This window comes from Callospermophilus lateralis, chromosome 13, assembly GCF_048772815.1.
Source record: "Callospermophilus lateralis isolate mCalLat2 chromosome 13, mCalLat2.hap1, whole genome shotgun sequence".
Lineage (NCBI taxonomy): Eukaryota > Metazoa > Chordata > Mammalia > Rodentia > Sciuridae > Callospermophilus > Callospermophilus lateralis.
The window spans coordinates 93,835,135-93,851,491 of record NC_135317.1 but is presented as its reverse complement, the minus strand read 5'-3'; the positions used below and the strand labels follow the sequence as shown (position 1 = coordinate 93,851,491).

General features: G+C 34.0%; 1 protein-coding gene across 3 annotated transcripts in view; it reads left to right on the top strand.

Moving 5' to 3' along the window:
* The window catches only part of Swt1 (SWT1 RNA endoribonuclease homolog), an 84,252-nt gene that overhangs the window by 12,563 nt on the left and 55,332 nt on the right, over nucleotides 1–16,357 (top strand). For all 3 annotated transcript variants that reach the window (XM_076831998.2, XM_076832001.2, XM_076831997.2), the window contains 6 exons: nucleotides 2,355–2,413; nucleotides 7,824–8,526; nucleotides 12,324–12,383; nucleotides 13,557–13,686; nucleotides 14,766–14,867; nucleotides 15,363–15,551. In XM_076831998.2, coding sequence (XP_076688113.2) covers nucleotides 2,355–2,413; nucleotides 7,824–8,526; nucleotides 12,324–12,383; nucleotides 13,557–13,686; nucleotides 14,766–14,867; nucleotides 15,363–15,551 — 1,243 coding nt within the window. The remainder of the gene's footprint in view (nucleotides 1–2,354; nucleotides 2,414–7,823; nucleotides 8,527–12,323; nucleotides 12,384–13,556; nucleotides 13,687–14,765; nucleotides 14,868–15,362; nucleotides 15,552–16,357) is intronic.

Sequence of the window (16,357 nt, the reverse complement as noted above, 5' to 3'; positions counted from 1 at the left end):
GCTTTAGGAGTCTTGTTAAAGAAGTCAGTTCCTGAGCTGATATGTTGGAGTGTTGGACCTACATTTTCTTCTAGTATATGCAGGGTTTCTGGTTTAATTCCTGGGTCTTTGATCCACTTTGAGTTGAGTTTTGTGCAGGGGTGAGATAGGGGTTAAATTTCATCGTACTACATATGAATTTCTAGTTTTCCTGACATCATTTATTGAGAGGCTATCTTTTCTCCAATGTATGTTTTTGGCACTTTTGTCTAGTGTGAGGTCTCTGTATTTGTGTGGGTTTGTCTCTGTGTCTTCTGTTTTGTTTCATGGTCTTATGTCTGTTTTAGTGCGAATACTATGCTGTTTTTATTACTATAATTCTGTAGTATAATTTAAGGTGTGGTATTGTGATGCCTCCAGCTTTGCTTTTCTTGCTAAGGATTGCTTTGGCTATTCTTGTCCTCTTAATTTTCCAAATGAATTTCATGACTGTTTCCTTCCTTCCTTCCTTCCTCTTCCTTCCTTCCTTTCTTCTTTCCTTTTGTAATTTCAACACAATACCTTTATTTTATTTATTTTTATGTGGTGCTGAGGATTTAACTAACCAGGGCCTCACACATGCTAGGATAGTGTTCTATCACTGAGCTACAACCCCCGCTCCGCTTTTTTCTATTTCTATGAAGAATATCATTAGAATTTTGATGCGAATTGTATGTAATCTATATAGTGCCTTTGGTAGTATGGCTATTTTGACAGTATTAATTCTGCCAATCCAAGAACATGGGAGGTCCTTCTATCTTCTAAAGTTGTCTTCTATTTCTTTCTTTAGGGTTCTATAGTTTTTATCATAGAGGTTCTTCACCTCTTGTTAGTTTGATTCCCAAGTAATTTTTTTTTTTTTGAGGCTATTGATAATGGGATGGTTTTCCTAATTTTTCTTTAAGCTAATTAATCATTGGAGTATAGGAACACAATTAGTTTATGGGTGTTCATTTTTGTATCCTGCTACTTTGTTGAATTCATTTGAGTTCTAGGAGTTTTATGGTGAAATTTTTTGGTCTTATATAGGATCATATCATCAGCAAACCGATATATTTTCAGCTCTTCTTTTCCTATTCAAATCCCTTTAATTTTTTTCTTTTGCCTAATTGCTTTAGTGAGAGTTTTAAGGACTATGTTGAATAGAAGTGGTAAATGTGGGCATCCCTGTCTTGTTTTTAGAGGGAATACTTTCCGTTTGGTTGCATCTTAACTAATTTTTTTTTTTTCTGCTTTCCTTCTACCTCTAAGTAGGCTGGTTTATTTTCTCTTAGTTGAAAATTTATATCACTTGTTTTCTTTTAATCTCCTCCCCCACCTTCCCCTCCTCCTCCTCCCCCCCTCCTCCTCCTCCCCCTCCTCCCCCTCCTCCCCCTCCTCCCCCTCCTCCCCCTCCTCCTCCCCTTCCTTCCCCTCCTCCTCCTCTTCCTCCCCCTCCTCCCTCTCCTCCCCCTCCTCTCCAAGTGTGCTGTCCCACCAAGCTTCATCCTCAGACCCTTATCTACTCTGGGTGCTGGGAATTGAACCCAGAGGCACTTTACCAGGGCACCATACCCCAACCTTTTTTATTTTTTATTTTGAGACAGGGTCTTTCTAAGTTGCCCAGAGTGGCTTCAAAGTTGCAGTCCCTCTGCCTCATCCCATGTAACTGAGATTACAGGTGTGCAACTCCATGCTCAGCTATTTTTCAGGCTTATAATATATTTTCTCTACCTTCTTTTCTGGTCACCTTCTGTCATTTTTTTTTTTGTACCAGGTATTGAACCCAGGGGCACTTTAGAGACGGGGTCTTGCTGAGTTGCTTAGGGCCTCACTAAATTGTTGAGGCTGGCTTTGAACTCACCATCTTCCTGCCTCAGCCTTCTGAACTTCTGGGATTTATAGGTGTGGTAGTTGATATTTTGAACTCTTTTAGTACTTGTTTACTCTTCCTGCTTTGACACTTGGTTATTTCTTTACATAGATTATTTGCCCATAGCTTTATATTTCTTATCTTTCTTGTGCTAGCTTTGTACACCAAGGATGGTAGAGTAGAGAGAATGTCAGACAGATCTGGCTCGAAACCATGTCTTTTCTACTGATTTGCTCTGTGATATTCAGGAAGATACCTAATTTGTTTAAGTTCTGGGAAATTTATCTATGAAATAAGGATGATAATAATATCTGTCTCACAAGAAGATTGGAAGGCTTAAGTAAATTATTACGTTAGTCTATTCACTATTACATAGTAATGAAACAAAAACATTGTCTCCCAATCTCATTTCCCTGTAACCATAGTATCAGTGTACAATTTACATTTTCTAAATGATATATATATATTTTTTTTTTTTTTTCAGAAATCAGATCATACAGACATTCTATATTATAATACAAAAAGAAGACAGGAACTGAAAAGGTAAAATTTCCTTTTTTCTTGACATCTTTTTACTTTTTTGGGTTAGAATTATGAGTCTTGGAGCCAGGTAGAGTAACATTTGCCTATTATTCCAGTGGCTCAGGAGGCTGAGACAGGAGAATCACAAGTTCAAGGCCATCCTCAGCAACTTAGTGAGGTCCTAAACAACTCAGTGAAACCCTGTCTCAAAATAAAAAATAGCTGTGGATGTGATTCAATGGTTAAGTGCCCCTGGGTTCATTCCCCAGCACCCAAAAAAGAAAGAAAGAAAAACGAATTATGAGATTACGGTTTTAGATTTGAAAAATCTTATATTTACTCTGATTAATATTGTTTTGCATAGAAATATCTCTGGCTATTTCACAAGTTATAACTAGTGAACTTTCTTAATACTATAAATTTCAGAAAAAGTTGAGTGAAATGATAAAGCCTATCCAAAGTACATTGTGTTCTACAGTATATGTTACAAACAAAATGTAGATTTTTATCTCTAGTAATTTTATTATTTATTTATTTATTTTTTGTACCAGGATTTTACTCAGGGATGCTTAACCATTGATTTCCAGCCACTTTTTTTTAAACTGGGAATTGAACTCGGGTGCTTAACCACTGAGCCACATCCCCAGCCCCTCCAGCCACTTTTTATTTTGAGACAGGGTTTCACTAAGTTGCTAAGGCTAATCTTGAATTTGAAATCTTTCTGTCTCAGCCTCCTGAGTTGCTGGGATTACAGGCATGTGCCACCGTGCCCGGCTCATCTCTAATGATTTGAATTAGCACATAATGATAAGATACATAACTTCATTGTGTATGCTAAAAGAGAGGTTATGAGGCTAATTTAGAAATTATGGATAAATTATCTGTTTGTCTATCTGTCTTGTAAAGACAATATTTAGCTTACTGAATTGAAATGGCTCTGAACTGTTTATTAACCAGTATGTGATTACAGCTAGAGAACTTGGGGAATGATGATAGGTATAATAGAGATTATTTTTCTTTAATTTCCTCCTCGGGATAAAATTTTTAGAGAAATTTGTAGTGAAGGAATTTCTTGCCACTATTTGGAGAGGTAAATAAATAAGTATAAAAAGTATATTGTGTGACAAGAGGTAGTTAAGAACAAGGTTTCTCTGGGATAAGCAGTTAGAGAAAACAGAATGGCATGAACATCTAAATACAACTGCTGCTTCTCAACCAATTTCAGTTAATATCTACTAAAAACAACACAAAACAAAAATCCTTCTTTCCTCTGACTTCAGTTTTCTTTTGAATCACTGTTTTAAAAGGTGATACATCTGTATTGTCTGTTGAAATATATTCCAGAGTATATTTCATGTTAAATTGACAATTGTTTGCTACATTTTTTGAATTAGGTTTTAAATGCCTTTTGCACTATCCTCTTTTTCTGTTGTTAAAATTTTATGTTCTAAAAGTACAAGACTACTTGACTTTTTTACTACCTTTTGCTTAAGGGCATATTTTTTAAGCCCTTAATCTTAATTAATATGTATAAGGAAAAATGGAAGTAAATTTTTCATTGATACATCTGTGCCTTTAGACTTGCCTGTATATAGTTTGAAAGGAAGAAGAAATAATCTTTTTTTTGTTGGTTTTTTTTGAGACTAAGATTTGAATTACTCTAAGGAATCAATGAAGTTCAGTTCGTCTAAGTTTTTATTCAAAATATTCTGCTTGGCTTCAGTGTTGCAGTACTGAGTAGTTAAGTAACATTTTGGCATGCTTGAAAATATGTGATGTCACTTTTAATGACAATTTTCTTTAGTCAAAGATAAAGTATATGGTGTACAAGATATTTTAGAATTGTCCTGTCATGTATATATCCTAGCTATTCCAAAAACAATTATGGTATAAGAGCTACTATATAATGAAAAGTTGCAGTGGCACATGCTTGCGGCAGGAGGACACAAGTTTGAGGCTAGCGTTGAAAACTTATCTCAAAAAAAAAAAAAAAGGAGGCTGGGAATGCGACTCAGTGTTACAGTGCCACACACAAAACTCACATACACATATATAAGTTGCTTAGATAGGAAAGCTGTGATATTGTACTTCATTAATATCAACAGTGTATTTTTTTAAAAAAAGTTAATTTGGTACTGGGGATTGAACTCAGGGGTGCTCAAGCACTGAGTCATATCCCTAGCCTTTTTTTATATTTTATTTAGAGACAGGGTCTTGCTGAATTGCTCTGGGCTTTGCTAAGTTGCTAAGGCTGGCTTTGAACTTGGGATCGTCCTGCCTCAGCCTCCCAAGCTGCTGGGATTTCAGCTTCAATAGTGTATTTCTAACAACCATTGGTTGCTTATAGAAAAAGTAGTTCAGTTGCTGCTGTTGTTCACTTAATGGAGGATTAAATTTCTCTTAAGGTTATGTGTATTTCTTTCTTTCTTTCTTTTTTTTTTTTTTTAAGAGAGAGAGAATCTTTTTCTTTTTTGTAGATGGACACAACACAATGCCTTTATTTTTATGTGGTGCTGAGGATCGAACCCGGCTCTCACCTGTGCTAGGTGAGCGCTCTACCACTGAGCCACAATCCCAGCCCCAAGTATTTCTTTTTTAAAAAATATTTTTACTTGTAGATGGTCATAATATTTTAATTTTGTTTATGTGGTTCTGGTGACTGATCCCAGCGCCTCACACGTGCTAGGCAAGTGCTCTACCACTGAGCCGCAACCCCAGCCTGGTTGTAAGTATTTCTTACAAGTTATATAGCATCCTTGGTAAAACAAACAAACAAACAAAACTCTGGTAATTAACTCAGCTCCAAAGAAGGTCTCGAAATTTGTGTGCAGACAGTGAATCCTGAGATGCAAAGGGAAAAATAAAAGTTTTAATATGTGAGAAGCCAGTTAAATTATACCATTACCATTACACCTGCTCCTTGATTTAAGTACACATAAATGTATTAGTGATGAAAATATAAGCAAGGACAATAATCTTAGTTGCTTTCGATATTTAGAATGTTATCAATATTCAATGTTTTCAGTATTCAGAAAGCATTTCTTCAAATAATTAATACACAGTTTGTGGGATTTCTTCAGTTACAGTCCATTGTCATCATTGTTCAGATCTTTTAAGCCCATGAGTTGCAGAGGAGATAAACTTATATTTTTAGTTATTATCTGATAGAGCAATATTGCCATCAAAAGTGCCCATTCACTGACAGAATTAGCTAAAATATAAAATTGTGCCTTATTTTTCAGTATCTTAAATGTGCATTATGATGGCTGAAGGACCAAATAAAGCAACTAATAATTTTAAAATTAATTATTGCTTCTACAGTATGTCATATTTTAAAAGTGTTGGTTACTGGGCTGGGATTTTAGCTCAGTGGTAGAGTGTTTGCCTAGCATGCCTGAGGCACTGTGTCTAATCCTCAGCACCACATATAAATTAAAAATAAATAAATAAAGGTATTAAATTGTCCACGTGTAACTAAAAAATAAAGTGTTGGTTACTAAATTTTTTTTAATAATCTAATTAGAATAATGAAAATTTTCACATTCCAAGGAATTTAATCTTGGGTGGTGATATTTGGTTTCAAATGTTGTTTTTAACACTAAATCATTCATAAAAGATAATACTTGCTTGGTGTCATTTATCAAGATCTTAAACTTTAATATGCTTCTTAGAGCTGTAATATAGCTGGTCAATAAGAAATAAAATTTTTAAGATTTAATTTTTTTGATCTTTAAAAGTATTAAAGAGTTGAATTTTCATTAATTGTGATTGTAGACTATGATGAACAAATTGCTATGAAATATGTAGCACTGGGCTATTTTCAAGAGTAAATAAACTGGAAATATGAAATGCTCAGAGAACTGTAGGAACCTTTTGAAACTTAAATGTTGTTTTACAATTACTTATTAATAAATAATGGCAGTCTTTTTGTATGAAAGAAGTAGCAGAGAAAATAAAACCAGTTGAAGACTCAAGTGAAATTCCTGTTTTAAAAAAAAAATCTGAGATGTTTATTGTTTATTCTTACATAATTATTTAAGAAGCCACTAATTTATTTTTATTCCCTCTCTTGGTGGGCCCTAAGCTAATTGGGGGTAAGGACTCTATTTGATATGTCTTCTATTGCCTCTTCAGTACTTAACAAAGTGACTTACACTTAGAAGGCACTTAAGGATTTATTGATTTAATGGTTTGTGTTTCATTGAGGCTTATTTCACTTTCTTTCTATCCACATAGTTGCATCTAGTTTTACTAAGCAGGGATATATTATTACCTCTAGCTATTGCTACTTCTAATATTTTAGCACATTTCTCTTTGGCTGTTTTATTAGACTTGTTTAAATTATTCAGACCATGGTATGTATACAGAATTGTGCCCTGCTTGTTTTTTGCTTAATGTTATGTTTTCTCTCATTAGGAACCTTCCATAAACATTTGAAAAAACTATGATAGTCTATCATGAATGTGATGTTTTGAAAAATCATGTCCAAAATTTCAGCCATTACTTTTCTGTTTTCTGCTATTGTAAATAATCCTGAGTTGAATATCTTTAAAATATTTCTTAAGTTTATTTTGATTTTTTTTAATGTTGGTATGGATTTCTAAAATGTGAATTACTGAGGTATCAAAAATATAAGCATTTTTAGACCTTTTAATTTATATTGCCAAATTCCTTTGTAGAACTATCATATCGTTCTACATATCTACCAGCATCATATGAGAGTCTTTTTTTTTATAAACCCCCACCCAATATTTAATGCTATTTTAAAATGTTTGCTGATTTGGTAGGAAAAATACTATGTTATTGTTATTATTAGCTTGCTTGTTTGTTATTGTTAGGAAAGTCAGTGTTTTTCCACAAATGTTTATTAGGCTCTTTTTCTCTTTCATTAATTTTTTTTAATGATCTATTCTAGTGTTTTAGTACTTATTTCTTTCTGTCTTTTTGGCAATACTGGGGATTGAATCCAGGGCCTCATTTATGCTAGAGAAATACTCTGTCACTGAGCTACATCTCTAGCTCTCTTAGTAGTTGTTTTTTTTGTTTTTTTGGGTTTTTTTTAATATATTTTTGAGTTTTAGGTCTGGGGTTGTGGCTCAGTGGTAGAGCGCTTGCGTAGCATGTGCAAGTCGTATGTATATGTTGTATATGTGTGTGTGTGTGTGTGTGTGTGTGTGTGTGTATGCGCTATAGATGGACACAGTATCTTATTTATTTATTTTTATGTGGTGCCAAGGATCGAACCCAGTGCCTCACACATGGGAGGCAAGTGCTCTACCACTGAGCCCCAGCCCTGCTTTCATTGTTAAGTAAGCAATTTTTTTAATTTGTAAAAAGTTTAGAGTTAGCCTAGTCTGTCAGCCTTAACAAAAATCATATAGCACAATATGTATAATTGTAATGTAACCTAGTTTTCTGTGCTGCTTTACAGATCGAATGTAGACGTTGACACAGACACACCAAAAAAGAGACTGAAAACCAGTTCCTCATCCCAAGGACCTGCTAAAGTCCAAGAAACATCATATTCAAATGATAATCAGATTATATTACAGATTCCTTCTTCAAAAGGAATTAAAGATATTAAAGTTAAAAATATTAAATTGACAAATGTTAGGAGTAAGCTTGGCCATGAAATGAAAAATCTTAACAGTCATAAAATTGCCAAAGATATGAAACCTAAAGTTGAAGGCCAGGCAAAGGAAAAGAAGTGGCCTCATTTACTGGCTCAGAGGGAGAAGATGAAAGAACTGAACAAAAAATTTAGAGAGAATTCTGAAAAACTTGTCTTGGAGAAATGCCAGAAAAATCCGATTTCTCAGGATTGTAATTCCAACAGGATAATTAAGGAACCTTTTGAATCTAGAAGGAAGATCAGCTTCAAAATCCCAAGAAAATCTTGTAATACTCTCCAGAGGCTGGTAGAAGAAAATGTCTTTAATTTTGAATCTAATAAGTCAAAGACTAAACAAGAGGGAAAAGGTGGCCTGGGAACCTCACAGGTTTCATTAAATTTGGCCAGGCACAAAACTGAACGCTTATTTTCAGATTCTTCTTGTAAGCATGAGTGGAAAGGAGAGCATCATCATCAGCATCAAGAAAGTAAAGATTCAGTTTCCAAGGAACTGTTTACCCAGGTAATGCAGTACAAAATGAGGAATTTAGATTTAGCAAAAACAAAACAAAACAAAAAAACACACACACACACACAAATATATATACATATATAGAGAGGGGGTGGGGAGAGAGTGAGAGTGTTTCAGGATTTATTTATTTTTATTACTGATGATAATTAGAGGCCTGATTTAAATTTAGTCTGAATATATGTGTTGGTTTCTTATTTCAGTCTCTTGGGATTCTCCTGCTTCAACCTGCTGAGCCATTGGGATTACAAGCATGAGCCAGCATGCCTGGTTTATAGTTTATTTTGATCTCTATGTAAAATTATTACACCAACCAAAAGAGGCATATAGCATGAATATTAACTTTTAAGGGAAGTAATTTTTGCAATCCTACTTTCCACTTATCAGAATTAAAACTATTAATTGTTGCTGTAATAGCATTATTTGACTTAAGAGTTGTTTAGATACTGAAGCAAATAAATATTGTCCTTATTTTGAGTATATTATGTTTAGCATATCATTGGCAGGAGATAATACTGTGTTTGTTTTGTTTTACTAAGTAATTCCTTATAGCTACTTATGTTCCTGAAATGAGTGTACTTTATAAGGAACCAGCTGTATTTTTCTGGATGTATTAATCCTGTTAATGATCTTATTTTGCTTTTGTAAATAGAAAATAACTTATTTTGTTTCTTAGGTTTTATAATCCTTTGATATAAACCCCTATCAGTTTACTATCCCCCTTCCACCATTGCAAATTAATATTCTAGAGATTTATGGTTTTTTATGCTGCTTTTGAAAACAGCATTCCATTTAATCATTATAAGTCTGTGAGGTAGGAATTCATTAGTTTATCAAACATTAATTAAAGGAACTTATTATGTGTCAGATACTTCTTTTTGTGGTAGTGACTTGAGAAGTGAATAAGAGAATCTTTGCCCTCATAATATTCTCAGGGGGGCAGATTGGTAAACAAATATAATTGCACTGCAATGAAGAAAACATCAAAGTCTTAAGAATTGGATGTGTTGTTACAATATAAATCTCTAGGTGGGTTAAGGAAGAGCTCACTAAAGTAGAGATTCCTAAGTTACTTCTTCAAGGATATGTAGAGGGAGGAATAAAAGTTCTGACCAGCCATGTAGAAGGCCATTGTGTATAATGGCACAGAATTGGCAAGGTATATGGGTGCTTAGGTTGTTTAGTATGACTAGAGTCAAGGTGTGTAGAGGATATATAGAAGAAAAAGGTAGATGGGAAGCCAGGGCCCAGACAGTGAATGCTTTTGTGCCTCATTGGAAACACTGGTATTTTATTTTGTGTCCTGTGGATGGAAGAGAGCCACTGAAAGGTAATCAGGGGCAATCAGGGATGGTTAGGGTTTGGATATGAGGTGTCTGCCAAAAGCTTCTGCGTTAGTACAGGAATATTCAGAAGTGAAATGATTACATTATGAGAGCTGTAACATAATCAGTCCCTCCTAGTTTAAATGGACTAGGTGAGTGGTAAACTTTTGGTAGGTGGGGTGTGGCTGGAGGAGGTAGGTCTTTGGGGGTGTGCTGGGGAAGGGTTCATCTTCTTCGGCCCCTGCCCCTTTCCCTTTCTCTTTGCTTCCTGGCTGTCATGAGGTGAGAAGTGCTCCTCTGCCATACCCTTCTGCCTTGATGTTCTACTTCACCCTGAGCGCAGAGCAATGGAGTTGGGTCGCCATGGACTGAACCTCTGAAACTGAGCCAAAATAAACTTTTTCTTCTCTAAGTTGTTCTTGCTGGGTAATTTGGTCACAGAGAAGAAAAACTGACTTAACACACACATTTTCTATTTAGAAGCATTTTGGTAAATAAAACCATTATTATCTTCATTAAATCCATTCCCTTTTGTCATCCCTAGGAAAGGCTTTATCTCGATCCCTGTATTTAATAAAGCTTGGTAGGGAGAGGCAATCATTTGAATGATCACCAAGACTTTGATTTGTAATGGAAAGGAAATTATCAGGAATAGTTGACATCAACTTTTCTGGATTGATAGAAAATTCACTGAAGTCACTGCAAGTGTCCTGTGGTCAAAGGGAAGTCATGGTAGTAGCGGCTTAAAGAAGAAAACAGGAAGACTTAGAATGTCAAGAGTTACAGGATATTTTGACAGCAGTCTAGCTTGCTTGGCACTACTTAATTTAAGAAAATTAGGAAGACCTCTAGTAAGATTTAACGTGAAATGGTGAAGATACTGAAAATCCTATGATTATGGAATAGTAAAGCAATAATGAGCCTGTGTGTGTGATGTGAATGGGGTCATGTCATGTGAAGTTTGATGTTGGATAGTTAGGGTGGAAGCTGAATTCCCAGTAAAGCATTATTGCATATGACATATTTAGTTAAAGAGGGGCTATAATTTTTGTTTTAAATATATATATTTTTTAGTTATAGGTAGACGCAATATCTTTATTTTTATATGGTACTGAGGATCGAACCCAGTGACTCACGCATGGTAGGTGTGTGCTCTACCTCTGAGCCACAACCCCAGCCCAAGAGGGACTATAATTTATATGTTAATAGTTCCTGTGAAATAGATGTGAGTTTGGAGTTATCTTGGAGAATTCTTAAATGATGATTTGGTTCAGCAGTGCTTTTGTTTCCTGTCTCCTGCATGTAGGGTCAGGTAGGACTTATCCACTCAGCCAAAGTGCTGGTGCAAAGTTGGAATTTTTGAAGATTTTCAATCTGTGGGGGGGGGGAAATATATATATATATATATATATCGATAGATATATGTATGTATGTTTAAAATATATATATATAATATATTTATTATGTATTATTTATATGTATTTATTTATATTTATATATTTATATTTATAATAATAATTATTATTTTTATACATTTATTTATATATATTTATTATATATATAACTTCTCAAGCTCTACCCACACACAGTAGAACCATATAGAATATATAATACAAGGAATTCATTGTCAGCCTTTTCTCCTTAGCCATATTAGTCTTCAGGTTTTCTTTGTTTCATCATTTTACTTAAAATGGCTAAAGTGACTTGTAGATGAAAATTTTCTGCCACTAAAGGCCATCTTGATTATCTTTACCATGATTCCTTTTATTTCTTAGGGTGGAATGTGGGTTTATTATTACAGTATGAGTGCTTTTAAGAATGCATGTATGAATGAATAAACCCTAATGAATTTCTCCCACATTTCATAACTGGGTGGAATGAGGTTTTTCTATTTTAGGGGTGGTGTCTCCGAGGGGCAATTTTATTCCACTGTGAACATTTAGTAATGTCTGGAAACATTTTTGATTGTGAATATTCAGAGGTGGGTAGGTAGTGTTACTGACATCTGGTAAGTAGGTCCAGAGATGATGCTAAACATCCTATAGTACACAGGACAGCCACGTAATAGAGACTTTTCTGACCTCAAATGTTAATAGTGCCAAGGTTGAAAAACACTACTTTAGGTATAGGGTTCTTTTCTTTTTTCAAAAATTTTTTTCTTTAATTTTTTGTTTTAGTTGTAGATGTACACATACCTTTCTTTTATTTATTTTTATGTGATGTTAAGGATCAAACCCAGTGCCTCACACTTGTTAGGCAAGCGCTCTACCACTGAGCCACAACCCCAGTCCTATGTTTCTTTCTTTCTTTTTTTTTTTTTAGTTGTAGAAGGACACAGTATTTTTACGTAGTTTTGAGGATTAAACCCAGTACTTCACACACGTGAGTCAAGTGCTGTACCACTGAGCCACGATCCCAGCCCCTATATGTTTCTTTTTTAACTAATAAAATTACTTTTCATTTCAGAGTTTTGAAACATCGTGTTCTTCAATGGGACCTGAAAGTATTCAAGATACGGATCAAGAGGTTACTAATATACTTATTTACTTTGAATCTTTTTAATGAAAATCAGTCAGCCATTTCCTATTGTTAGTAAAATATCTATAAAATAGAAATATTAATAAAACAGTAACAATAATATCTTCACTTTAATCAATATGTTGGCTTTTATGAAGTCATCAAAAAACATTTTTGAAAAGTATTTCCATTTACTTGATCACCTTTTTGCCTTTGTTTCTAATAAGCTAATCTATTTTGAAAAACAGTATAGAGCCTATTGGTCACAAAATCTGAGTTTTGGAATTAATGTTATTATGCTTTTTCATGTTTATTGCCAAAATTCAATATGAAATTAATATGGTTTTGCTTTTTTTTTTTACTCAGTAATCAGATGAAATAGTTATTTATTGAAAATAAATAAGAGTGCATGAATGTTTTCTCTTTTTACTTATTGCTTCATTTCCCAGCTATAATCTCCTGATTGACCCTCATAGAATATTGAGGATAATTGTATATTTTCTGGTCCTGAGTTAAAATTAAGTTCTCAAGACACTTTGTATTTTTCTATTTAGGCTATATTGAAAGCTTTCTGTTTGTACACAATCAGTTGCATTTTTCTTCCTTGTGAGTAATGCCCCTTGATAGAAGATTTCTTATCTCTGCTCTGCAGCTAAATTGAATTTTCATTTCTTTACACAAGAGTGCATCAGAGAAGCACTTCCTGAAGTGAGGAAGATCTTAAGATCTAGATTTCAATTTTGGATTATTCATAAACAATTCTAGAAATCTTTAGAACTTCACTCATCATCTAGATAATAAGAAACTGTCTCTTAAGATACTTTGAAGTGAGAATAAAATGTCTTTTCTGTCCATTTACTAGGCTTTATGCAAGAAGTTTCATGTAGCATATTTTATTTAATCTTCACAAAAAATCCTAAAAGGAATCAAATATTTAATATTTCTATTTTGTAGATGAGTAAACTGAGACACAAAAAAGTGAAGTAATTTGCTTGCCTAAAGCTATAGAGGTAATAAGAGAAGAACTATTATGTGTATATTTATGAATCTGTTTTTTATCAATTTCCTGCATATTTGTATAAATTTTTTTCTTTCTACAAACTCTCAAGTAATTTAAATAAGAATTAATTGCTTTCTTATTAATCTGAGAGTAATATTTCACTGAGGTCTTTTACAATTTAGATGCAGATAGTCGAAGAGCTTCATGCTGCACGCGTGGGGAAAAGTGTGGATTTACCTGTGGTACCACCTTCTGGAGAGTTAATGAGTATGGAAATTGACTTGGTGGAAGATGATGTACATTCCTCTGCTGGTATACCTATAAGATAATGATTTCCTGTGTTTTCCTAAGAATTAATATGCTAACATTTCAGTTTTACAATATTTAGATGAAAAATGTTAGAACTCGCTCATTCAAATGAAATCTGGTCTAATATTTGTCTTATCATTTGTTTTATGTCTCTCACATTATTAGGCAATTAGACTTATTCTTTCTTCCTCTTTTGCCAAGAAGCAATAATAAGACTTATGCGTTGTTTTCTGGGAGAAGATAATGATAAAGATAGTCCAAAATCTGTTAGTATACTATTTTGAGTTCTCTTTATAAAAATAGTAATGCTATCTTACATTCACATTACATTTTTCACTTCAGTAGGTGTTTTTCTATGCATTAACTTATCTGATCTCACAAGGCCCTGTGAAATAACAATGCTAATGTTACTATATTTTATTTATTTTATACATATTTTGCATTGCAATTACGTTTTACTCAGGATATTTAGAATCAGCTTATACTTTCTAAGTGCACAGCCGGACAGGGTGTATAAACGTTGTTCCTGCTGGAGCAAATCATTTTATGATTGAAAATAATTCTATAAATAATTTATGATAATCTATTGGGAGATAATTAAGCATTGATTACTACTCTTTCCTTTAAGAATTGGAGTAAAAGAAATTTTATTCTCCTTGTCTAAAGGACTTTCTTCTTTATGGAACGCTATTCAAAAACACTCTCCTATGCCATTCTCCATGTCTTAGCCCCAAGACTTCCTGTGATGTTTGCTTTGCACAGATCTTACCTTCTCTGACCATTTGGATCTAGCCAAGTTCCTCCTCCTCCTGCCCCTAACCCTCCTTTAGATTGTCCTTCTACAAACAAGGATTATGTTTCCTGCTCAGGGAAACCTTGATTGATTGGGTAGAAGTTTACATTATATGGCAACCAAGTGATGAACCAGCTTAAGAGTTTAGTCAACTGTGTGGGTCTCTTGCACAATTAAATTTATAAGACACAGAGGGGTTTCAAAGTGAGTTATCTACATTTATTGATACCAAAAGTTTAGACATTATTATCAAGTGTCATGAAATCCTAACTTGGCTCCTTTTCTCTAGCAAATACTGATTCAGACAAAAAGCTTCTAATTGTTATTGACACGAATATTCTGATGAATCATCTCAAATTTGTTAGAATTTTGAAGACAACAGAAATACCAGGTATTTCAAAAACATATTTATAGATTTTGATTTTCCTTCTTGAATTAATATTTACTATTAATAGTGATGTGGGCTTTATTCTTACAAACACGTCTCCCTTTGGATATGATACTAATTTTTTCTTTTTTGTGGTGCTGGGGATTGAACTCAGGGCCTTGTGCATGCAAGGCAAGAACTCTTACCAACTGAGCTATACTTCCAGCCCTGGATATGATACTAATTCTAAGATGATCTATTTGTTTATTATAAAATCATTTACATTAGGAACTTGGATTATAGGAAGCATATCTGCTAAATTCACTCTTTTTTTCTCTAGTTGCATTTAAAAAATACTCTGTGGATCCTTATATCCTCTTTTAAATTTTCACGTTCTATGTATTGTCTCTCTGTTGCTTGTGAATTTCTAAGGGGTACTTTAAAACTTTCACTTCTGTAGCAGTTTGATTTAGTAGGTCAATAAGTGTTTGGATTCTAAGAAATCTGTTTATATTTTAGGCTTTGATGGACTTGTGTTAATAATTCCCTGGGTTGTTGTGCAAGAGCTAGATCGTATGAAGGCAGGAAAACTACTAAAACATGCGCAGCACAAAGCTATACCTGCAGTTCATTTCATCAATGACAGCCTCAGAAATCAGGATGGAACGCTGTGGGGTCAGTCAATACAACTTGCATCTCAAAAACTTTGTAAGTATTGTTGTTTTAGGGTGCTTACTGATAAACATTTGTTAGAGTGCCTACTCATTATTGGAAGGAACTGGTGCAAAATGTTGTTTTACTCAGCAGTATGTGAAATGGAAAGGACTGTATGGTGGTAGTGGCTTTTTTTGGGTGGTACTGGGAATTGAACCCAGGGCATTCTTCCATTAACCTGGACTCTTAACCCCATTAATTTTTTATTTGGAGACAGGGTCTCTCTAAGTTGTTAAAACTTACCTCAAACTTGTGATTCTCCTACTTCCATCTTATGAGGAGGAGGGATTATAGTTACATATCACCATACTTGACTATTTTACTTACTTTTGAAAAGTACCCAAACAGGTTCTCAAAAATGTTTATTGAATGTCTGAATATTTTATGGATATTCTTGAAATTTTAGCTGTATTTTCCAGAACCATATATCTTAGAAAAAGTGATAGTATAAATAATCTTGATACCTTTAGATCAAGATACTATTCCCTTTAAATCTCTTTTTCGTTTGCTAAATTGAATTGTTTGAAGATAACTAATGATTTAAATTGCCCATTTTGCATTATCCATGTTTCTTTGAACTGAAGAAAGGAAAATGGGCTGCTATGATTTCTGTCTCTGTGGCTTTCTGATTAAGGCCTGAGTTTCATTTTCTTCGGGCCCATGCCCTGATATAGTTGAGTTCTTTGTAGATTTTACTACCAGGTTGTGAACTCCTAAAGAGTTTATCTTTCAATATCTAGATGCTTAGCACAGGGATCTGGCACAGATTTGGTTCTATGTAAAAATTTATTGCAGAATGA